Source organism: Artemia franciscana, chromosome 18 (assembly GCF_032884065.1).
Source record: "Artemia franciscana chromosome 18, ASM3288406v1, whole genome shotgun sequence".
Lineage (NCBI taxonomy): Eukaryota > Metazoa > Arthropoda > Branchiopoda > Anostraca > Artemiidae > Artemia > Artemia franciscana.
The window spans coordinates 36,513,001-36,536,925 of NC_088880.1; the positions used below are offsets into that span (position 1 = coordinate 36,513,001).

At 34.2% G+C, this 23,925-nt stretch overlaps 2 protein-coding genes across 5 annotated transcripts in view; one reads left to right on the plus strand and one right to left on the minus strand.

The window, feature by feature from the left end:
* The window catches only part of LOC136038964 (stress-activated protein kinase JNK-like), a 29,521-nt gene extending 12,772 nt beyond the window's left edge, over window positions 1-16,749 (minus strand). Inside the window, exons 1-2 of one of the 2 annotated variants that reach the window (XM_065722483.1) lie at window positions 16,649-16,749; window positions 4,503-5,188 (exon numbers count right to left, since the gene is read on the minus strand). In XM_065722483.1, coding sequence (XP_065578555.1) covers window positions 4,503-5,152 — 650 coding nt within the window. In that variant the 5' untranslated portion in view covers window positions 5,153-5,188; window positions 16,649-16,749. Of the gene's footprint in view, window positions 1-4,502; window positions 5,189-12,937; window positions 13,190-16,648 lie in introns of those variants that run through there. The other variant, XM_065722482.1, reaches the window with a different exon arrangement.
* Window positions 16,750-16,802: 53 nt separating this feature from the next.
* The window catches only part of LOC136038962 (probable serine carboxypeptidase CPVL), a 29,443-nt gene continuing 22,320 nt past the window's right edge, over window positions 16,803-23,925 (plus strand). Inside the window, exons 1-2 of one of the 3 annotated variants that reach the window (XM_065722481.1) lie at window positions 16,803-16,820; window positions 22,305-22,602. In XM_065722481.1, coding sequence (XP_065578553.1) covers window positions 22,306-22,602 — 297 coding nt within the window. In that variant the 5' untranslated portion in view covers window positions 16,803-16,820; window position 22,305. The other 2 variants (XM_065722479.1, XM_065722480.1) reach the window with 2 other exon arrangements.

A 23,925-nucleotide genomic window follows, 5' to 3' on the forward strand; every position in this document is an offset into this window, starting at 1 on the left:
CTACAAAATTGCGGAATTTACATTTTTTTTTTGCCAGGAGACAGATCACAGATGCGTGTTTATTTATTTTTTTTTCTTCTCAGGGGTGATCGTATTTACAGTGGTTCTAGAATGTAGCGATAAGGCTCATTCTAACGGAAATTAAAATTTCTAGTGCCCTTTTTAAGTGACCAAAAAATTTGAGGCCACCTAAGCCCCCACCCATGCTCATTTTTTCCCAAAGTCAACGGATCAAAATTCTGAGATAGCCATTTTATTCACCATAGTCGAAAAACCTAATAACTATGTCTTTGGGGACGAGTTACACCCCCACAGTCTCAGTGGGAGGGGCTGCAAGCTACAAAACTTTGACCAGTGTTTACATATAGTAATGGTTATTGGGAAGTGTACAGACGTTTTCAGGAGGATTTTTTTTGGATTTGAGGGGGGTTACGTGGGAGGATCTTTCCATGGAGGAATTTGTCATTGGGAAGAGAATTTCAATGAAGTATGATTTTCTAGCATTATTAAAAAAACAATGAAAAATAAACATGAAAAGTTTTTTCAACTGAAAGTAAGGAGCAGCATTAAAACTTAAAATGAACAGAAATTATTACGCATATGAGGGGTTCACCTACTCGTAATACCTCACTCTTTACGCTAAAGTATTTTTAGTAATTTTAACTTTATATTCTACGGCCTTTGTGATTCAGGGGTCATTCTTAAGGAATTGGGACAAAATTTAAGCTTTAGTGTACATACGGAGGTATTGCCGAAGGGGTGAACCCCCCTCATATATGTAATGAAAATATACGAATATAGAAGTTCGTTACGTAAGTGAATTCGTAAGTTACGTATATTTTTGACTAATGAAAACGTTCGTAAAAAATTAAAAATTCTAGTTGCCTTTTTAAGTAATCAAAAAAATTAGAGGGCAACTAGACCTCCTCCCCCGCTCCTTATTTTCTGAAAACCTTCCGATTAAACTATGAGAAAGCTATTTAGGCAAAAAAAAAAAAAAAAAAATAATATGCAAATTTCGTTTCTATTATTTATGCGCAGAGAGCCAAAATCAAAATATGCATTAATTAAAAAATGTTCAGAAACTAAATGAAAAAAAAAAACAAGTTTATTTTAACTGAAACTTTTCCTCCTCAACGCCCCGCTCTTTACGCTAAAGTTTTTCACTGTTTTAAAAAGTAGATTTAAGAGAAAGAGTCAAACTTTAGCGTAAAGAGCGGGCGTTGAGGAGGAAAAGCCCCTTTCATATACGGAGTTACTTCTGTTCGTAACTCCTTACTTTCACTCTTGTTACGTATACTCAACGCCCCACTCTTTACGCTAAAGTTTTTTACTGTTTTAAAAGGCAGAGTTAAGAAAAAGAGTCAAACTTTAGCGTAAAGAGCGGATTGTTGAGGAGGAAAAGCCCCTTTCATACACGGAGTAATTTCTGTTCGTTTTAAGTTTAATGTCATTCCTTACTTTCAGTTAAAAAAGCTTGTTTTTTTTTATTTGATCATTTTAATGACTCCAAATGAAAAATTTCAGATGAAGTTCAGAGAATACAAAGACATTCTGTAGTTTAATGACTTGTTTTAGGCCTACTGTGATTGTTCTCTTTGGGAGGTTTACTTATGTGCTAATCCTCAAATGACTAGCGTTTCGAAATTTAAATTTTGTTTAGTCAATAGATTTTCAATAGAATTGATTTTCACTTTGGATAGGAAACTTGTAAATATCTCAGAAGAGAATCTTCCTGCATGTGAGGGGTATTATATTGGTTTATTATTTGTAGATTATGTCTTATACTTATGTCCAATTTATCTTTTTTTTAAAAATCAATGTCAAAAGCCGTTTGTCCCCTTAGTAGAGGGTTAAGAAATCAGTAACTCAGATTTATTATGGGGATATCACTAGGCACCCCTGCCTTCACTATTTTTATAGGGCATTATAGTATGTTTATAGTATCAACAAATGAGCGTGGATTGACAACAAAATGAGTTTCATGCTAATTGAACTTCTAATTAGTTTTCTAATCAACTTCTAATTCATTCTGATAAATTCTAATTAACTTCTGATTAGTCTTCTCACTCCACTTGAAAGAGCACAAAGCAACTGCCAACTCCAAGTATCAAGCTAAACATCCTCACAGTAAAAAAAAAAAAACAAAAAAAAGTTAAATTTATTTTTTGTTACAAACTGACTAAAATGGAATGTAAACCTAAGCACAAAATATAGGAATGGTTGTTTTCAAAATATCAAAGGGGTCTCATAAGAAAGAGTGCATTTTAAGACTAATTTCGGGACAAGGGGAAATTAACCTATAGCCTACATGTGCTGCCTGTTATATGTATTTGCCTAGCCACAAATGGAATGAAGCATAAAATAAAAATCAACTATCTTCTTTCCTATTTGCCCTTTCAAATAGATTACCAGCTTGTATTTTTTTTTCTATACAGGAGCACTTGGAACATTTCCTCCTTGATATTGGTCCGAAGAAAACCCACTTTCAAAATTATAAAATTAAAAAAAATGGCCCTTTCACCTGATTTTGAGAATTTGAACCCCCCCCAGAGTTTGATTCATAAGAACGTAAAAAATGCATTTAAACAAATTTTTGATGCGTTTTAAAAGATTTTTTTAGCCCCCTCCCACCCTACATACAAAATCCCCACCTCAAAAAATTCTGGAAACGCCCATGACCATATCGAATTACTTTTTGAGAATCTAATGGAAAAAAAGAAACTTGACAAAAAAAAAAAAACGGCCCGAAAATGACACTCAAAACAACAGACCATTACAAGGTTGAGAATAAAAAGGAAGATGTTGCTTGTAACCTAAACTGTATGTCTCATGGAAATGGAGTAGTTATTTTAGTATCTTGTGTTTTTATAGACTCTGAAATTAAGTTTATATAGTAAATAGTGGTCAGTTCATAGTTTTTTTTTTGCTAGCATGCATAAACAAAGATAAACTTTTAGTCAAAATAATAGATTTTTCAAGAATAAGGCATCAGAGAAGAGTTGGTTTTGGTAGTGATTTCCAAAATTTATGTCAAATTCACTTAAAAGAAACAATTGCCACAGATGGGGGGGGGATTGAAGTGAAGGCTCAAACAATCTTAGGGGATATTTTATCTTTTCCTTAACATTGGTCGAAAGAACCAAAACCGTTTATAAAATCGAAAAGCAGTGATGTGGAAATGAATTTTATTCCAATTTACCCCCCCCCTCTTCCAAGAGAAATGCACTCTTTCCTTCTCCTCACAAGGAATGGACTGTTGTGACTTAAAACAACAACAAACCCTTTGTTTCAGTTTACTTTTTCTCAACTTTAACAGAGATACACAGCAATTGCTTGAGCGCCTTATGTACCAGCATTGGCCCTGGTGGATCTTTATCCTTTATCTAGTTGAAAAGTATTATATATATCATTATAATTCTTTTAACCATTAATTGATATAACAAAGTAAGAATCAAAATAATGAAATAAATTTGAGTGTTTTAATATTGCTGGCCATCATTAAATTTTTTCTTTCAGCACTGAAATTTGTTAGGTACAGTATTTGACAAGTCCTATTTATTCGCAGAGAAAAAATAGCATATTCAGGAGACTTTTTCAATCAATATATAAAACATGGACTTTAGCATTTTCAAGAATTGTAATTATGAAACCATGCATCTTTTAAAGTGCAATATTCTATTTTTTCCTTTTCCTTTTCTTAGGACTGGAGCCCAATTTGAAGTTTATTTTTTTTTGCATTGAACCTTATGAAAAAGAGAACCTATATATTTACAAAATGGGTTTTATTTTTGATAAACATAAAATCATAATTTATATTCATTAATGACTTTAGTTAATCAAGTAAACTTTGCTTCCACGTATTTTTGCCTTAGTACAGGGGAAGCTATCCTCCCCACCACTCCTTAGAAAATTATTGAAAAGAATGAACGTACTAATAGAAAGAATGTACCTTGAAAATCACGAAAAAATTGCCCTAAAATTCCTTTTATGACAATTCAGACCCCCCCCCCCTATGGATAAACAATTGGAGGGGTAATTTTTCAGGGGTGATTATTATTCTTGAGGAATGTCATTTAAATATTAAACTTGAATGTACAAATGGGGGGTTTGATAAGAGAATAGTAGCCTTAGAACAGGATTATTATAGTTGTCATTAGTCATAAAAGAGAAAAAGTAGTACTAGTTACTAATTTAGCGGTTTTGTTACAGCTATGGATTTATAACATGGATTTACAATTTCTAAAGTAACTGATTTAGCAGTTTGCCTTAGTATAGGATTATTGTAGTTGTCATTAGTCATAAAAGAGAAAAAGTAGTACTAGCAACTGCAATTAAACTATATTAATAAGCTACGCAATTAAGGTACACACACCAATATATCAAATCAGATTATTAGGGGTCTGGTTCTGTTGGTACGGCGTTGGACTTCAAGACTGTCATAGGTTCGTTTCCTAATGTTTTTTTCTAAGTCACAGTTTTGTTAAATAAAAGCATCTTACCTGTAATATCTAGTTACCACATAAGGTGTCATCAGGAAAGTAGTTCCAGCAGTCCTAGCTAAGCCAAAATCTAGAATTTTTAATGTACAATCAGACTTCACCACAATATTACTTGGTTTCAAATCCCTATGAATAATACCAGCCAAATGTAAATGCTTAATTCCACAAAGCATCTGATATAATAGATATGACATTCTTTCATGATCTAGATCCATTTGTATTACTTGACACAAATTGGCATCCATTAGCTCCATGACTAAATAGACATCTTGAAATTCTCCTAAACTTTTTTGTGGAGTGAATGCATTGAGCAATCCAATTATATTCTTATGATTCACTAGTTTCATCAATTTAAACTCCCTATAGGCTCTTTTAGCATGAGTTACATTCTGAAATGGACGACTGAGTTTCTTTATCGCAATACTTTGTTCTGTCACAGTATCATATGCTGCACAGACAATCCCTTGTGCTCCAGATCCAATGGGCCGAAGATTTTGATATCTTTTTAGTATTGTGAAACGTGTATCTCCAACTTCAACTGTATAAAACTGTGATGATGAAGAAGGATTCCTGGTGGAGGAGCTCATTTTATTGCTGCGAGATGACTGCTGGACAACACGAGGAGAAGCAGGAGGCCCACGATGTGGCATTAGATCATACACCTTAATCAACTTGCTGACGTTCTCCTATAAAAAGGAAGATTCAATAAAAATTTTGCTGACAAATTAGAACCGAATTGATAATTAGATGCATACACATTTGAAAGTACAAAGAAGCATGAAGCACTGTACTCATCTCAATATGAGTGGGCACAGTCAACACTTTAAGAAAAGGAGGCCAGAGGCCTTTCTCATCAGGGTTTTGAAACACAAAATCTACTTTCCAGCCATTTTTCGTAAATGGACGTGCAATAAAAGACCAACGCTGTATCCAGGGGGAGGGGGGTCTAGGGTTTGACCTCCCCTGAAAGAATTGTCCAAATCATAAAAACGTAACAAAAATGCACATGAACAAATTTCTATTCGTTATTAAAGTTTTATTTGTACCCTCCTCCAGCAGAAAAACTGAAAAAGACTGATCTGGAAAAGAAAACACCTAGAACTAGAATAACACTCAGAAAACAGCTTTCAGTGGCGATAATCCCCCTTCAGAGCTGTCCCCTCAAGAAGATTATTTTTTCAATTCAATGTGTTTATTCCTTTAAGCAAAAAAAAAAAGAAAAGAAAAACTTTTTTTTTCCTATGGAACCAGAACAATTTTAATGTAGAATCCCCTGACCAAAATTACATGTCCTGATTCTGCAACTTTTTTTTGTCAGGATATCAGTGATGGAGGTTAACTAAATTCCAAGTTATAAACTCAAGGACTTTCAGAATATCAATAGTTCTAGAAAATTAATAAAAAGAAACTTTCCAAAAGAGAACTCGAAGAGAAGTAAAAAATCATATTAAACTTAAGGCCAGCAGAAATAGATTCTTATAATAATTCAAACTCAAAATGACCAGAAATCATCATTAAGAATAAATGAAACCCAAAACGGACAAAAATTAAATAAAAATCATAGAAAACAAACAACAGGTACTGGCATAGTTAAACAAATAAATCGTAAATCAGTAAAACTTAAATTACATTTTCAAATCAAACTTAAAAAAAAAGAAAAAGAAGAGATTGACTACTGCCCCCTTCTCTCACCTAACTGTTCAACTCTAAAAGCCTACTACATCATTTGCGTTTTTATTGAGAGCTATATGGGTCCTGAGCAGTCCTTGGAGAGATCCAATAAAATTAAACTGGGTATTTGATATATAATAATATTAATTGCTGAAAACTCAGAAATTCAAGATTTTTTTTTCACTGTAATTCCAATTTTAAATGTTTCAAGCATAAAAGAAAATGTTTGTACAATAATTCGCTTTCAGAAAAGCGCAAACGACGCAGTAGATTTTAGACTTTTAAACTTAGGGGAAAGAAGGAGTAGCCAAACTCTTGTCTGAAGTGGTTTTTATTTGCTTCAACTATGATTTTAACATTCGATTTAAGTTGTTATCGTTTTAAGACTTATTTATTCATTTATACTAGCACTTGTTAAGGTTTTCTTTATGATGATTGTTTATTTAATTTCTGTTCGTTTGACTTCCATTTATTCTTTAATATCCATTTTTGGTCACTTTGTGTTTGAATTATTACAGGAATTTATTCCTGCTTGCCGTAAGTTTAATATGGCTCCTTACTTTTCTATGAAAAAATTAGTTTTCTTATGTTTTTTTTTTAAAATTAATTTCTCCTTGTTTTTGATTGCCAAAGTTTTCAGTTGTCCAGCATTCCCCATTTCAACATCAAAGCTTTTTTTTTAACATCGAACTGACACTTGCAGAGGGTGATGAATGCATCGACAATTTTTCGTTGAATTGTCGCCCAAGTAATTATGTGAATCCGAATAATCTTTATGAGCATTCAAAATGTACAGAAAGAGCAATCGTTTTCTGGAACTGTCAAGGTCTAAGAACGGCATATTCTTCTTTGAGTGAGATTTTAAGTTTGCTAGATAAGAAGCCACGAATTGTAGGCATATGTAAGACATTTGTTTCTAGCAAGTCACTACCCTGGGATATCTCTTTTCCAGAATGTGTTTGTGAGCAAAGAGAAGGGACAACCATGGAGCAGGGTGATCTATGCCTTTTGATTAATGGAGGTACTCAATATTGGGTTAGGAATTTCCCAGTGGCTCGAAGATAATATCAAAACGCTTTTCATTGAAAAAAAAAAATGATTATACGATTGATTTACAAAAATCCGTCATGCGATATTAGTTTTTTTTATAGATAAATTTGAATTGTTATTAGATAAAATTAACAATGAAAATAAAAATTAATTTATGATGGGAGATTTTAATATTGATTTACTAAAAAGAGCAAATAGATCAGATTTTTTTAATATGACGGTGTCACACAATAGTTTTCCTCTTGTAACTATTCCAACTCGGTTTTCACATCTTTTGGCGTCCTTAATTCAATTTTTTTTTGTTAATGGTGGATTACTTGAGAGATCCCATGCAAATGTGATTGTGTCCAACAGGTTAGATTTTTTAATAAGTAAAATAAAGCTGAATCAGTTGAAGGAAAATAAACCAAATGAAATGGCTTCGTTTTACTGTGAAATAAAAAATAAAAACCAAAAGAGTTTTGCAAATATGATAGATGAAGCAAACTTTTCACACGTAATAGAAGAAAAGTGTCCAAATACAGCATATGACCTCTTCAGTGAGATAGTGATGAATGAAACATGTCCCTTGCAAAGAATAAGCCCTGATTGAAATTTTCCTAAGAAACCATGGATAACAAAAGCTATTCTGGTTTCAATAAAGCAGAAAAACCAACTTTATGTGAATTATTTAAAGGATCAATTCAGATGATAATTTTATAAAATTCTAAAAATTTTGGAACATTAATTCAGTAAAATGGAAAGCTCAGAAACTTCATTCCAAAATTAATTTCATGAAAATTAAGGGAATATAAAAAATACATGGAAAACAATAATTAATTTTTTGGGTAATTTTCATACCAAGGAGGAGATGAGAGCCATAGAGATGACAGAAGGTCGTCTTACACATAGCTGAATTTATGTGTTGTTACTTTGCAAATGACTGAAAAAAAACTTTGCTATCAAGCACGGGCTAACCTATGCACATCTGCAAGTGAGAATTCCTTTGAATTAGCAAGATATTTGGAATGGGAAGTGGCATAATTCCTGGCTATGACGAATTTGAATTCTAGCGGTATGGATGAGTTTTCACTGAAACTCATCAAAGCTACAAAAACGAGTGTCTTACCAGTCTTGATACACCTCATCAACCTTTCTCTGGATCTTGGAGTCTTCCTGGAAGCACTAAGATTGCAAGAGTGGTTACTCTTCATAAAGGAGGGAAAAAAGATGTCCCATTATATTGAAGACCTATAAATATTCTCCCATTTTTCTCAAAGTTATATGAGAAAGTGGTACATGCCCAGTTAAGGTATTATATTGAAAAGAATACAATTCTAATGGAGAACCAACTTGGGTTCAGAAAAGGGCTGTCTATGGATATGGCAGTTCTAAAATTGGTTGATTTAATTAATGATACATTTGAAGTTGGTCTCGTACCCACAGCTGTGTTTTTGGATACAAGAAAAGCATTAAACACAGTGGACCAATCAGAGCTTATTCAAGCTCTTGACTCAATTGGAGTGAAGGGTTCAATCCTGGAGTGGTTTTCATTATATCTAAACAATCGGTATCAGATAGTACAGAATTGATCATTTTTATCTTCAAAAAAGAAAATAGAGCATGGGGTCCAACAAGGGCCAATCCTTGGACCCCTCCTTTTCATCATTTTTATTGATAGAGTGCAGCATTACCTGTCAAAGGCTGGTGTCATCCTGCTTACAGATGACGCTTTGCTCTTTCTAGCAGATGTTTGATGTCATTTCTAGCAGAACTCTCTGCTTGATGTTTTGTATAATAAAATTCATAATGAAGTCTCTGAATTTCTAACTTTTTCTCAACAAAACTTGTCAACCCTAAACTTTTTTCATGATATTTTCCAGACTTTTGTCAAGTGTTGGAAATGATCAAATCATGGTTTGAGGAAATGTAATAAAAACAGCAGCAACAATGAAGTATTTGGGGTTTTTAATTGATGAAAACCTGTCTTGGAAAAACCATTCAATTGTGATAGGTGAAAAATTTAGCAGAGGTCTTGGGGTGATAAGAAGAATTAAAAATCTAGTCCCAAAAAAATTCTGAAAATGATTTATTTTTCTATATTTTGTCCATATATTAGCTATGGATGCTCCACATGGGCAAGTAATTTTGTAACATGTTTCAAAAGAGTACAAAAACTTCAGAATAGAGCTTTGAAATTATTATTGGAATTCTAGGATTCTGATGAGGTTCCTGCTTATGAGCATTTTAAAAAGAATAAGTTAATGGATTTATCCCAAACTCAAGATCACCAAGTTGCGAATTTTCTTGTATAAATATTTGAATTGCCTGCTCAGCCCTGCTTTTGAAAATCTTTCTACTTTTAATAAAGACCATCATGATAATAATACAAGAAAAGCTGATAACTTAACTCATGAGTTTAGGAGTACCACTTGGGCATCATTTGTGATTTGGCATTATGGTCCCCATGTTTTGAATATATTGCCTGACTGCGTGAAAAATGTGCCTAGTCTTCCAGCCTTCAAGTCACAGGCAAAGAAGTTTTTTTTTTTTATCTTGTGACTGATTTTGATATGAAGCCTGCTCTGGGTTGTCATTCTATTCAAGGCATTTTTTTGATTTTTTTTTTTGGCTGTTAGTTTTTTTTGTTTTCTGTCTTCTTCTTGTCTTTTCCTCTGTCTCTTTTTTCCCTTCTTCCTTCATCAGTTGAGTTTCTTTTATGTTGAGTAGTACAATATGAATGTGGTTTTAATTAGCTAAGGGTGATAACCCTGCTTGTCCTTCCAAGCTTATTGCCTTTCTTGGTAGGGGAATGGCAAATAGTGCTTTTTTTCTTTTTTCATAAATGTATTTCTCAGTATTTAAATAAATTATTATATACATGTTGAAAAACAATTTCACTGTCAAGAACAAACTAAGTTTTATATTAAAATGAACTATTGCCCACAGTCACATAACCTTGCCTGTCCCAAGCCAGGATAAAGAGGGAGGGTTGGACTGTGGGCTTGCGACCCACTCCTGTAAAAACTCTAAGCAACATAAACATATATTGAGAATAGCCTCATATCTGATTGTTTTTTTTTTATGACAACTGCACACCCCTGGACAAGATTCTTGACATCAAAAAATTCCTTCAAATTTGGATTCTGGAACGTTTGAACAAAGTCCCAGTTGTCTAAGACAGAACAAGTTTTGAAGGAAATGAGCCAGCACAATCTAAATATCCTTGCTCTGTCCAATGGCCTGGTTCAGGCCTTGAAAAGTTGACAAGTGGACACAGCATCAAATTCAGTAAACCAGAGTCAAGGGGAGAACACAGTTACTCTTATGATGACGACAAAAAACAGTCTATCCCTTTTAAAGTGGCAGCCAGTTTCATCCAGAATTCTTATTGCTAGGTTTGCCAGCCAGCATGCTGGCTGGAATTGTCTGTGTTCAAAATGAATTGCCACAAATGAAGCAAGCAATGATGTAAAGGAAAAATTTTACAGAACCCTGCAATCAGTTGCCAGTGATATACCTAGACATGAAACAGCTTGTTTTGTAGGTAATTTCAATGCAAAAATTGGTGACGACAGCAAATATTGCCCCTGGTCTATGGGTTGCTATGACGTTGGTAATCCAAACGAAAATGGTGAGCTTCCAATTGATTTTGTGCTCTCAAATGACCTAGTTATTGGTGGGAGTTTGTTCCAACACTGTGATATCCATAAATATTCCTCAACATCCCCAGAAATCAGATCAACCACCACCTAGTCAGTCACAAATGGCACACTAGCCTCATGGATGTATGTTCACATAGAGGAGCTGCTGTGGGGTCAGACCAATACCTGATGATTGCCAAATTTAAAGTCAAACTGAAGAACAATTTTAAACAAGTACCATATCCAAACCCACGTTTCAACTTAGACGAACTACTTCATAGCAAAGTAAAAAGAAATTTTGTTATCAAGCTTATTAACAGATTTGAATCATTTTCTGTACTAGAAAATCTAGACCAAGAAGAACAGTGGGAAGCCACAAAAAACTCCTTCCATATGGTAGTGACAGAAATACTGGGGTACGAGAAACGATCTGAAGACCAATGGCTCTGACAAAACTTGGAATCTCATAAGGGAGAGGAAATGCAAGAAAGAAACTCTTCTTCAAAGCCAAACACCAGGCTCTTTAATCATGAAAAACGCATGCTACCACAAAGCAGACAAAGCCATAAAGAAGAGCACAAGGAATGACCACCAAACCCTGATCAAGAACAAAGCCAAACTTGCTGAGAAAGCAGCCAAGAGTGGAGACTCTAGAGTCCTATATCAGATCATAAGTGACATTGTTGAAAAGGGGCATACTGTCAGTGACCCAGTCCAAGACCCATCTGGTGTACTTGTGACCAAACCAGCAGCAGTGAACGAGTTATGGGTATGCCACTTCAAAAGACTCCTCAATGGGCCACCACCCACAGAACCACCCAACATTCCCGCAACGCCATTCTTCTCCCTAAACATTAGTATGGAGCCCCAAAGTGCCACAGAGATTCAAGCAGCTTCCAATAAATTGAAGAATGGTAAATCCCCACGAGAAGACAATATATCAGCAGATATGATAAAGGTCTCAGTTGCAGCATTGATAAAATCCTGGACCACCTTCTTTGCTACAATATGGGGAAATTAAAAGGTAACTATTGATTGGAAGCACAGCATACTAATATGCCTATTCAAAAAGGGTGATGCCAGTGTCCTAGGAAACTGGTGAAGAATAACCTTGATTTCAGTCCCCAGTAAACTATTGTGTCATATCATTCTAAAGAGGATACAATTTGAGCCTGAAAAGCACCTTAGGGACAGACAATACAGGTTCCTTCTGGAACCATTCTTGTGCTGATCTTATATTTACTTTGCAAGTGCTCACTAATTGAGAATGGTGTTCAAAGCTTTACATGATTTTTATAGACTTTGAAAAGGTCTTTAAAAAAGACTCTGTATATTGGGCAAGTTTGTGGAAGATCCTTTTTATTAGCAGATCCCATGTAAAATAATTGCAATTATCATAGCTCTTTATGAGGACAGCAAGTGCAGCATCAAGACACCCAAAGACCTAAGCCAATACTTTCAAATTCTATCTGGCATCAAACAAGGCTATGTACTATTGCTGTTACTTTTCGTGGTAATCATTGACTTTATTCTCTGTAACTCCTTGACCAATGGTATCAAACTTTCAGCTGAAGTGACAGTTGGTGACCTAGACTTTGCAGGTGACAGTACAATGCTATGCTTGTACAAGCAACATCTGCAATAACTTCTAAACAGGGTCAGTAAAAAAGCAAGCCAACTTGGAATAAGAATAAATTCAAGCAATACCAAAACAATGGCAACTACTGATTCCCCACTTCATATTAGATGCAGAAATGCAGATATTGAACAGGCCATGGAATTCAAATACCTTGGAAGCACAGTGGAAAATACAGGGTCAGCATTTAAAGAAATAATGACCAGAATAGGTCAGGAAAACACCACCTTCAATAGGCTCAAGTGCATATGGAAGTTAAAAAACTATTCAACCTGGCTTAAGTTATGCCTGTTCAACAGCAATGTCATCCCAGTCCTCCTCTATGCAGCCTAAACCTGGAGTTTGAATCAGAAACAGGAAAATAGAATGATTGCATTCAAGAATAATTTTCTTCAAAGAATTTTAAATGTTCATTGGTCAGACAGAACCACAAATGAAAATGTCTACAAACTTACCATCCAGCATCTAGTGACAGATATTGTTAGGGTTCAGAGGTGGAGATACTTAGGCCATACTCTCCAAATGCAGGACACTCAGATCCCAAAAGCCACTTTACATTGGTGCTCAAATGGAAGCTGAAGATGGGGAAGACCTTGGAACACTTTGCATCAAACATAACAGTCTGATCTGCACAATATCATGCTTCTCTTCAACCTGATTGGGAAGAAATATATGCAGATGCCCAATTCAGAAATGGTTTGCAAAGTCTTGTGGATGCCCTGGGTGCCTCTGGCAGCACAAGCAGATCTAAGGTAAGGATTGCCCTTAGTAAATCATCTGGGTTACTGTGATAGCTAGTAATCCTTATATAAAGGATTAATTGATTATGAATATTTTAAAGAGCAAACTAGCCAATAGTAATTGAAATCAATAATTATATAGATGACAATACGACACATGTTTATCTTTTGACTAGATAATTTAAGAAAAATATTCCTTGAGAATTTATTTCCTGGTTAGTCATTTTAGCAGCATCATGGTTGCAACTGCTGCTGCAATCATTTTGTATAAAGGATCACTATAGTTAATTATAAATGGGGATTTTGTAGGTTTCATTGGTATCATGACTGCAGAGATAGCAGAAACCTAGCAAAGAATAGACAATAGTTTGCTGTCTGATTCTCTGAGGTTTGTATCTTGCTATTCCAAATAATTTATTAAGAGGTGAAGGGGTCTAAAACATAAGGAGTTTATCATAAGGGTAGCATTTCTATGACTTTCAAAATTAGCTATACAACCAATGTTTTCATAGGGATGTCTCTCATGGGCACCAGCTTTGGGCTAGGACAATTGCCCCTCTGTATAATAAAATAAAATAAAAAATATATACAAAACAAGAATATGTAAAATTTTCATCTACATTTTGGTTTCAAGAAGCTACTTAAGCACTTACATCCTCTCTCTCCTAGAAAATTCTGCCCCCATAATGCCCCCTCCATCAATTGTTCTATAATATTTTATGATACACAAAAATTATTGTTCTACAATAAAAGGTGAGTCAATTACTCAGTGGCATAACATACAAGACTCACACATGGTTGTTTAGAAAAGACTACAAGAAGTTTTATATGAGCCAACATAATTACATCACTCACCACCAGCAAGAACCTACAGGAGGACCTACAACCTTATCTTGCTGGCAAATTTGGTTTAAGGTAATTTAAGGTAATGAGTTTAATGGGAAATGAACTGCATGGCACTTTGGTATTAGTGTTCATTTGTTGTTTTGTTAGTTATTATTTGTGCATTTGTTATTTGTTTCTTTCTCTTCCACTCATTACTGCACTAGTGGAACTATGTCTTTTCAGTGGGGAACCAAGTTTCTTTATTTATTCAAATTCTGGTATATATTTAATGGTTGGCCACTTCTGAAGGAAACATGCAATAAACATAAAATCACAAAGAAAAGAAGATCAAGGACAATAAACAGCCAGTGAAAAAACAGAGACCAGTGAAATATGTAATTAAAATAAAAACTATACCATTAAATTCCTTATCTTACACTGCTTTCAAACACTGCCATCACTTTTGTGATGGTTTCCCCCCCCCCCCTAATGGTCCAAATTATATCCATATAAAGTGGGTTGGATATACCCCTAAAAACTTGTTAAAACTGGTTTACCCTTAAATTGAAAAACTGTGACAAAATTGAGAACCAGATAATCTGTCAGAAATACAAAATTTGGACTAAACATTTGCAAATGAAGGGAATGGGGCAGTATAGTGGAGCTGTAGTTAAAATATGGTAACTACTACTATTCTGCATGTAACAAAGTGATAATTGTTGTTTCTAACCATTTTATATAGCCTAAAATAAGAACAAAGTTGACATCTTTGAGAGTCTGTAAGGGCTTAACACTGAATTTCTGAATAAAGCCATTATTTTATTTGGAGAGCATGAAAAAAAGAATTGAGTGATATTATCAATGCATTTATGGGTCAGTAAAATAAACTGCTCAAAATTTACCAAGGTTTGTACATGGGACCAGTGAAGGGGTGTATTATCAAAAAACATACATGATATATGAAAAGAGTATGAAATGAGAAATCTCATGTTTCCTTCAGAAGCTATGAACCACAAGTCTAAACATTTCCCTTTCTTAAGTACTAGACATAAAACTAGTTTGTAAATTCAAAAATGTACTTTATTTTACACTAACTTGCACTTCCCTGATGTGTGAATATATCCCAAACTAAGCCTAGCCTAGATAAGGTCTACATATTATCTCTTGATTTTTTTTGCTGCTTGATTGCTGTTAAATTTGTTAGAAATAGCACTGTCAATATCCCACAACAGGTTAGGTAAAAAAAAAATGAAATTTTCAGCAATGAATCCTGGCTCAAACACATTGCAGGAAGGTATTGCAAAGGTACTATGTTAACCTTTTTTTTTATTTATAAGTCTTAGAAATTTGCCTACATGACAGGTCTATAGGCTAGGCTACCTATTGGAATTTGGACAACACAACATTATAGGTCATCTACATTAATTTATAAATTCTGGTTTTAGTTTTGAAATGATAATATTTTTATTTGACTAGAGTTTTAAGGATATATCAATGGGTTTTCTAAATTTAAGAAATATATTTGCAAATCTTTAAAACCTCAAAAACAGGGATTGAGCACAGATGTGAAGCTGGAAATACAAGAGTTGGTAAAATTCTAGTTTATTGACTTCTTGCTATCTCAGAAAGGGGTTAGGTTAGGAAAATGAAACTTTCAGGGATGGGTCTACAGGCTAAAGTATATCCTAGGAAGGTAGGCTATTTTAAAGTCCTCACCTCTACTCTTTCTCCTTCTAGAGAGCCTGAAATTCACCTAGCCTATATGACAGGTTTATACCTATTGAAATTTTGACAAAACAACATTTTACCTAAATTTTCATTAACCAGTTGCTTTTTCTCTGCCTCTAGTTCTGAAAATGCAATTCCTGTTATTAGAGTAGAATTCTGAGCCATATCAATGTTTTTTTTTCAAAATTTAGGAAATGTATTTGCATATCCTTAAAACCATATAAATTGGGATTGAACAAAGTTGTAAAGCTGAAAACAATTTTGTTGCACTTCATTCAAGCAGAAAATCTATTTTGCAAGATTTCACTTTTATAACTCACATATTTTTGAAGGTCTTCAAAGGTCAGGGCCCTCTAGAGGGAGAAGGAGTGGAGGTAGGTACTTCAAAATACCTTCCCAGGACATACTTGAGCCTGTAGACCCATCCCTGAAAGTTTCATTTTCCTAACCTAACATCTTTCTGGGATAGCAAGAAGTTAATCAATTAGAATTTTACCATTAGGTTATTTTAAGCCTTTTTTATGCCCAAAGACTAGAAATATTTTGGTCATTATCAAGAGCTCAAAAAGGGCTTAAATTTGAACTTACAACAGAAGCAATTTTTATATCTGTAAAAAGCTTAAAAAAGGCATCAAGTGGTATGTTCACTTTATTTGTAATTCAATAATATGAACAACAAAAATGTATCCCAAATTATCCTTAAACATGGCCTTGAAGGTAGGCTTATAGGCTATTGGGAATCTACAAAAATTTCATGAAATGCCTGCTCTGTATAAAGACTCTAGGGCGCTAAAACCAGTAAGACAATGTCATATTAACAAGAATAACCGTATATAATATTATATAAATATTTCTTTTATCCACTAAATTTACCCTTTCAACAAGAACTCCTAAATTCCTCTTTAAAATCAATAATAATCCTTAAAAAGAATTTATTTTTCTATTGATGTTTTGATGATAATGGTGAAGAGAAACTGCAATCCTTAAATAGTTAATTTAAATAGGAACTGGGGGAAACTAGGCTATTGAACTGTGCCAAGTTAAGGTATTCTTACTATAGTTAATTAAATAACCTCTTTTCTTATTTTATATTCAGATTTCTTAAGGGATATCAAAAGTAGCGAATCGACGCAAAACGTTCAATTATTCCGATTTTACGGACAAACTGAATGTAAAGTTTCTAATTTTTCTGATTGAAAAGATTCTGATCTTGGCTATATGCCTCCGCAAAATCTACTAATTTTCTCTGTTTTGTATTGTTACGTGTAGCTTTCTTATTTATATCAATGGTAGGTTCGTGATGGGAAATAATGCAATTAGAAAAAAAAATTAGCAAAATGTTGTAGCCTAGGCATAGCCTATAATGTTTAGGGCTGTACCTAGCCCTGTTGAAAGGACTGTGATACATTTGCAGCTATACAATTATTTATGGGGTTCTTATTAAGGGAACTCTAGCCTATAACAACAAAATTCTTGGGCTACTTTATAACATGCAGACAATTTATAGTCTGGGTTGTTTCCACTCTAATTTGGTAAATTTGTGACAGTTCATATGACTGACTTACCAATAAAGTGAACACTGAGAAAACATAGTATTATATGTTGGAAAACAACCAATTACTCATACTTGAATTGAAAATATGTCATTTTTAAGAGCTTAAAAAGTGCTTAAAGTGGAATTTATGGTAGAAGCAATTATTATATTTGTAAAGAACATAAAAAAGGGATTGAGTGATATATTCACTTTTGAGGTAAGCTAGTTGTATGAACTGTTATAATTTTACCTCTAATTTTTTTACTCTATTCTTGACATAGGCTTATTTTAAGGGTATGATTACAGTGTCTAGTAGGCCTATTAATAATTGGTCACATGCTATCTAAGGTACCAACAACACTAAAAATACAAAATACCCACTGAGATATCCCATCTGGACATGCAATTTAAAACTCATCAACAGTCAGTCAACAGTATTCAGTTTTTAATGAAAAAGACGTTTTTTCACCTTAAATTATCTCAAACCACACTTACCTGCAGTAGCATGATTAATTTTTAATTCATTTTTTACACTCAGGCATCAAATTTAAAAATAAAAATTTATGTGAAAAATCAGATGAAAAAGAGCAAAAAATTACTGTTCTCTCTTCTGCCTAGCTTTTTTGATAGTACTCCTTTCTGCTTGTTCACTTCTTCTCCCTAAAACATCTTCTGTTACTTTGCCAGTTATTTTCCTAAGTTAGTTCACCAAAGTCACAGCCTTTTTAATTGAATTCTTAGCTATCTTTATAAAGTTTTTCCTAAAACATCTTCTGTTATATTACCAACTGAATATGGTAAATACGTCAGCTCCCAGCTCTTCCCTCATATACTGTTACTCAACCAATGCCACCTCTTGAGGTGACTGAGGAGTCTATTTTGAAACAGCTTGCTTTGTTGGATGTAAATAAATCTGCAGGGCCAGATGGTCTCCACCCCTGTCTCTTGCATGAGTGCAGAACAGAAATAGTATACCCACTCTCAAAGCTCATCAGACTATCTCTTGATAGCCCAAAGCTTCCTGCAGAGTGGAAAGTATCACATATTACCCCCATTCACAAAAATGGAAGGAAAGATTCTGTGGAAAATTACCAACCTATTAGTATTACCTCTGTTGTTGTTAAGCTTCTTGAATGTATTGTCAACAATGCAGTTATTGAGCATCTTGATCAGAATCGTCTTTTCAATTGCTCTCAACATGGTTTCCAATGCATCAGATCAGTTGACACTAATCTGCTTCAGTCATAAGGCTATATTATAAAACTACTGGAGTTGGGAATCCCTGTTGACATGATCCCTCTTGATTTTTCAAAAGCATTCAACAAAGTTTGTCATAGGAGACTTGAGCTTAAGCTACAATCTATTGGTTTGGAGGAAAAAACTCTTAAATGGGTTCTGGATCTCTTGAGGAATCATGTTCAGCATGTAAGACTGTTTGATGCAGATGACAATCCTATACTCTCCTCCTCTCAGAATGTTATCAGCAGGGTACCACAGGGTAGTGTTCTTGGCCCCACCATGTTCAATATTTCCATAAATGATGTTCTTCTAGCACTTAAAAGCAGGATGACACTATATGCTGATGATTCCAAGGTAATTGGTCCAGCTACCAATCTTGAGGATGCTTCCCAACTTCAAAAAGACCTTGATCTCCTTAGCATGTGGGCGAAATCTTGGCTACTCACTTTCAATGTGTCAAAATGTCATGTTTTACACTTTGGGCACAAGAATATCAATACAATTTATTCTCTTTATGGTCAGTTCCTTTCTCCAGTGTTGGAAAAGCGTGACCTAGGAGTAATTGTTGACAATCATCTTAAATTCAGGACTCATGCAAAGAAGGCAGCAGCATCAGCTAGCTCATCACTAGGGCTAATAAAAAGAACAATTTCTTACTGTTCTCCCAAAATTCTGAGCCTTTTGTATAAAGGACTTGTTTGGCCAAGGCTTGAGACAGGCGTGGTCCTTGCATCCTCCTTTTTCAAAAAAGATGTTAAAATTCTTGAAGATGTCCCAAGGAGAGCCACTAAGGTGGTGAGTGGGCTGCATGAGCTCCCTTACCCTACAAGGCTATGCAAGTTGAAACTCCCAACTCTGGCTTATAGAAGAAGACAGGGTGATGCCATTCTGGCTCATAAACTTATTAATTCAAAGGCACTTCCTGATCTTCTTCCTCTGGTGTCTCAGGACTCTCTTACAAGGGGACATAACTTGCAGTTATCCTGGCATTTCTCCTCAAAGTGGCAACATGCCCATTTCCTTACCAACCATGTTGTCAACCTTTGGAACAAATTACTGCCAGATACTGTTGCTGCCCAAACCACAGACAGCTTTAAGAACCGTCTTGACAATGAATGGTCAACAAAAGAACGGAAGTATAACTGAGAAGCACTTGAATCAGCAACATCAAACCACTAGTCCAGTGTATGTATTCAATTATGTGTCATGTATTATCAACTCTGGGTTTCTACAAGGAAAAATCCTTAGATTGCTCCTAGCTGCAATTTAAGGTAATTTTAAGGTATTTTTTTGGAAATAGGCCTACAAATGGGTTCAGTTTTTTAAAGTTGTATCATTCACAAACATTGATTTGTCAAGATTAAATTGAATAAAAAAAATTCAAAACAAATCTGCCATTTCTTCTTCTTATTCTGTTAGGCTTCTTAAAGACTGCTATTTCACCTATAGGCTATGTCAAAAATGTGAAGGCCAAGAGAGGGAACATGGTGGATGGAAAAATGGAGAAATTATTTGTATTTTTTTTTATCAAACTTAATCATGGTAAATCAATGCTTTTGGATCAACTTAAAAAAAATGAATTTATAACCAAATAGCAAATTTGAAACGAATTTTTTAAGCCTTCTTTATACCCAAATACTAGAAATTTTTTGGTCATTTTCAAGGGTTTAAGTTTTTAATGGGCGAGAGAAGCAATTATTATATTCAGAAAGAACATGAAAATTGGCATCTAATGGTATGTTCACTTTATTTATAAGTCAATTATATGAACAACAAAATGCATACCCAAAATATTATCATCCATTTTCTACAGTGTTAACTTATAGCTCCTCTGATCTTGTATCCAAGTATTCTTTGAATTTTCTTTTTAAATACTTCTCCTGGAGATACTCATACCTTGTAACTATTCAACTATACCCTAACCCCTCTTATGTTCCAGCCTTAAGTAAACTCTGGATATTAATGTACAGTGCCCTGAGTTTCAGTTCAAATAACAGTACTCCTACATAGCTCAGTGGCTTGTATTTATTCTACCTGTCATTGATTTAAGATAAAAAAGTGTAATGGTTATAGCAAGATTATTGCACCTACAACATTGTTGTAATCTGCTACTTTTGCTTTTTTTTCTCCTCTAAATTAAATCAGCCTTAGTCAGGATATTATTCATCCCTATTTACACCAACCTTGCCATTGAAGTCCTGTAATAAAGTACTTTCTTACTGGGACCTTGCAATTTTTTATGCAGCTATAAGCCAATTCATTGAAGTCATTGTGGTCTCTCAGTTGGATCTATAGAGCATGTGCCACATGACACTACAGTTTTTGGTTGCAAAGTCTACAACTAGCATTCTAAGTTTAACAGCCTCACAACCTAAAAGATTCATAAGAGCTTTTTATTCATCATGATTTCTACTCCCTAACTATGTATCCCAACTAAGTTCCTAACTAAGTTCCACATAACCTAATTTTTTACTTTCAAAACTAGAGAAATGAGTTTCCAAAACTCCTATCACGTCTGGTTCTAAATATTGAAATCTGTTGGTCATATTGTCACTATGGAGGGCTTTTCTTTTAAAGTTATGGTATTAAACCTTCCAATTGTTATGCTATTAAAATTAATGAAATTGTTAGGGCTTAAAAGAACTGGTATCAGTTTTTTTTAAGCCCTAACAAGGCTTAAAAAAAACTGGCCTCAGTATCATTTTTTTTCATTTGTATTTATTTAAAATCATTTATGCCCAAATGCTTTAGAAATTTTTCGTTAAGTACTAATCGAAAAAGTAAGTACTTGCCGAAAAATTAACTTTTAGGATCCACATAGAAGAATTCCCCTGGTAATCACCTCCCCACAGCAAAAAGAAAGAAATGCTGAGAGTATATGTGTTGTTTTTCTAATATTTTATTATTTTTTTTTTAATTCACTCTGGTACTTATTGAGGTACTTATCTGGTACTTAAATTATTCAAGCAAATGTGCAATTGTTCCCATAAGATTTCTCTGCTGTGTTCTAAGTTCTCCTATGGTTCTATTTTTAGAAGTGTATTTACTTTATTGAGGGCTTAATTGTATGTATGATGTGACCCAACTATGATTTGATTGAAAAAGAAAATCCCTCAGTACCAGACATTCTGTAGAATACAAATGTCTTGCCCATATGACATCCCTTTCTTCCAATTTCAGAGCTGAAGTTCTTGAATTTAAAATTTTCGCAATAGTTGATTTGCTTTTCTGTGATGTATTTTCTTGCAAATTTTATTCTCTAACTTCTCTGTAGGATCCTGGTCACAGCCGTGGTGTTCCAGCCATGCTACTTTGCCTATATCTCAACTGGAGTTTTACCATGCTTGCTTAAAGAAGATAGTTTGCTGAAAAATAGACTAATCATAAAAGCTCTTAAATATCTTATCATTATGCACAAGGCAATTTGGTGTTTCCTAAACTCTTTTCAAATGATATAGAAATCTTCAGGTAAGACTAGTCATATTTCAGTGCATATGACAAAACAAATCTTATATTAAAATTGACTTTGAATCACATTGAAGCCATGTTAGTTTTTTCCCTTTATATCTTTTCTTGTTTAGATCCTTGAAGAAGGGAAAAAAAAAAAAAGAAAAAAGAAAAACACGCTGACAGCTTGTAAACCTTATTTTTGCTCACTTGTAAAGTCATGGAGATGGGAGATGCTTCTGAGGAATGATGAAAACGTTGTTTTAGGTATGATAATTTTTCAGTACGAAAAAGTTGTATTTTTTCTAGGATGTGGAATTTTAACATTCAATGCTGGATTTTTGGAATCATTCTTCTTTGTCCTACTATTCCTGCTAAGAAACCACCTCTGGCTCAATTCTTTCCTGATGCTGTGCCATTGGATAAATCTAGAGGTGACCCAGGAGACCCCCTGTACTTAACTCCTTATATTAAATCAGGAAATATTGCTGAAGGTCAAAAGTTGGCAAAAGTAGAAGGCTTATCTCAAGTTGTCAGCTATTCTGGCTTGTTGACTGTCAATGCATCATGCAATTCAAATATGTTCTTTTGGTTTTTCCCTGCTGCTGTGAGTGTTTTAATCTTCATCTCTTTTTCTTTTATTTTGACAGCAGGAATAACTTATGTTTTTCTTCTTATGTAGACATGTTTTTTTCATGTTTTGTAAAAATTGTCAATTACCAGTTGTGAGAACCATCTGGCATGGGATGTTTTCCAAGTAGCCCAAAAATATAAGAAAGAGAATAACAAAAACGTAAGGTTGATAGCCTTAAACTATCCATAACTTTGGATGATTCAACAACCACAATCCCTGGTCATGAAATAGCCATCCCATTGTTTGCTTTACTGATCTTAACAGCCCAAGCAAATACGAATACCCCACCCCACCTATAACATGTTTTTTTCTTCTTATGTAGATTAGGTAACTGTACAAGGTTGACACCCAAAGCAGTCATTAATCACCCTTGATAGAAAGGCTGGCCCTTTTTGTAAAATTGAATGCTGAAAATACAATAACTGCTTCTGTGAGTAGATCATTCTCTGTTCCCCTTCAGGTGCCTTCTCTCATCTAACGTATAAAAGGTAATTATTTGGTCAGAGAAATAAAAGGAAGAAGAAGAAGAAAAGAACTGTTTTCCTACTTTAGCAATTGAGATAAACAAGCACTTGTACAATGTCTTGGGCTTTCTCATCCAGCCAATCACCTAAAACAAAACAGTATAACCCAACAGTCAGCCAAATAGAAATATCCCAATTCATACAAAATTATCATTAATGTATGCAGGCTGTAATAAAATTACAAGCAAAAGCACCTCAAATCCAATGACATATTCCCAAGTGATCATGGCTCTTCATGGCTCCTCAGAAGAATTAAATAAAAAAACTAGTTTTTTTTAACTGAAAGTAAGGAGCGACATGAAAACTTAAAACGAACAGAAATTACTCCATATATGAAATGGGTTGTCCCCTCCGCAATCCCTCGCTCTTTACGCTAAAGTTTTTAATTGCTTTAAAAAGTAGAACTGTGGCAAAGAGTCAAACTTTAGCGTAAAAAGCGAGGGATTGCGGAGGGGACAACCCATTTCATATACGGAGTAATTTCTGTTTGGTTTAAGTTTTAATGTCGCTCCTTACTTTCAGTTAAAAAAACTATTTTTTTTTATTTAATTTCTGAACGTTTTTGAATTAATGCTTGTTTGATTTTGGCTCTCCGCACATAAATTATTAAAATGAAATTTGCATATTAATTCTTTTTTTTTGGCTAAATGGCTTTCTCTTAGTTTTGATTAGACGATTTTGAGAAATAAGGGGTGGGGAAGGAGCCTTGTTGCCCTCCAATTTTTTGGTTACTTAAAAAGGCAACTAAAACTTTTAATTTTTAACGAACGTG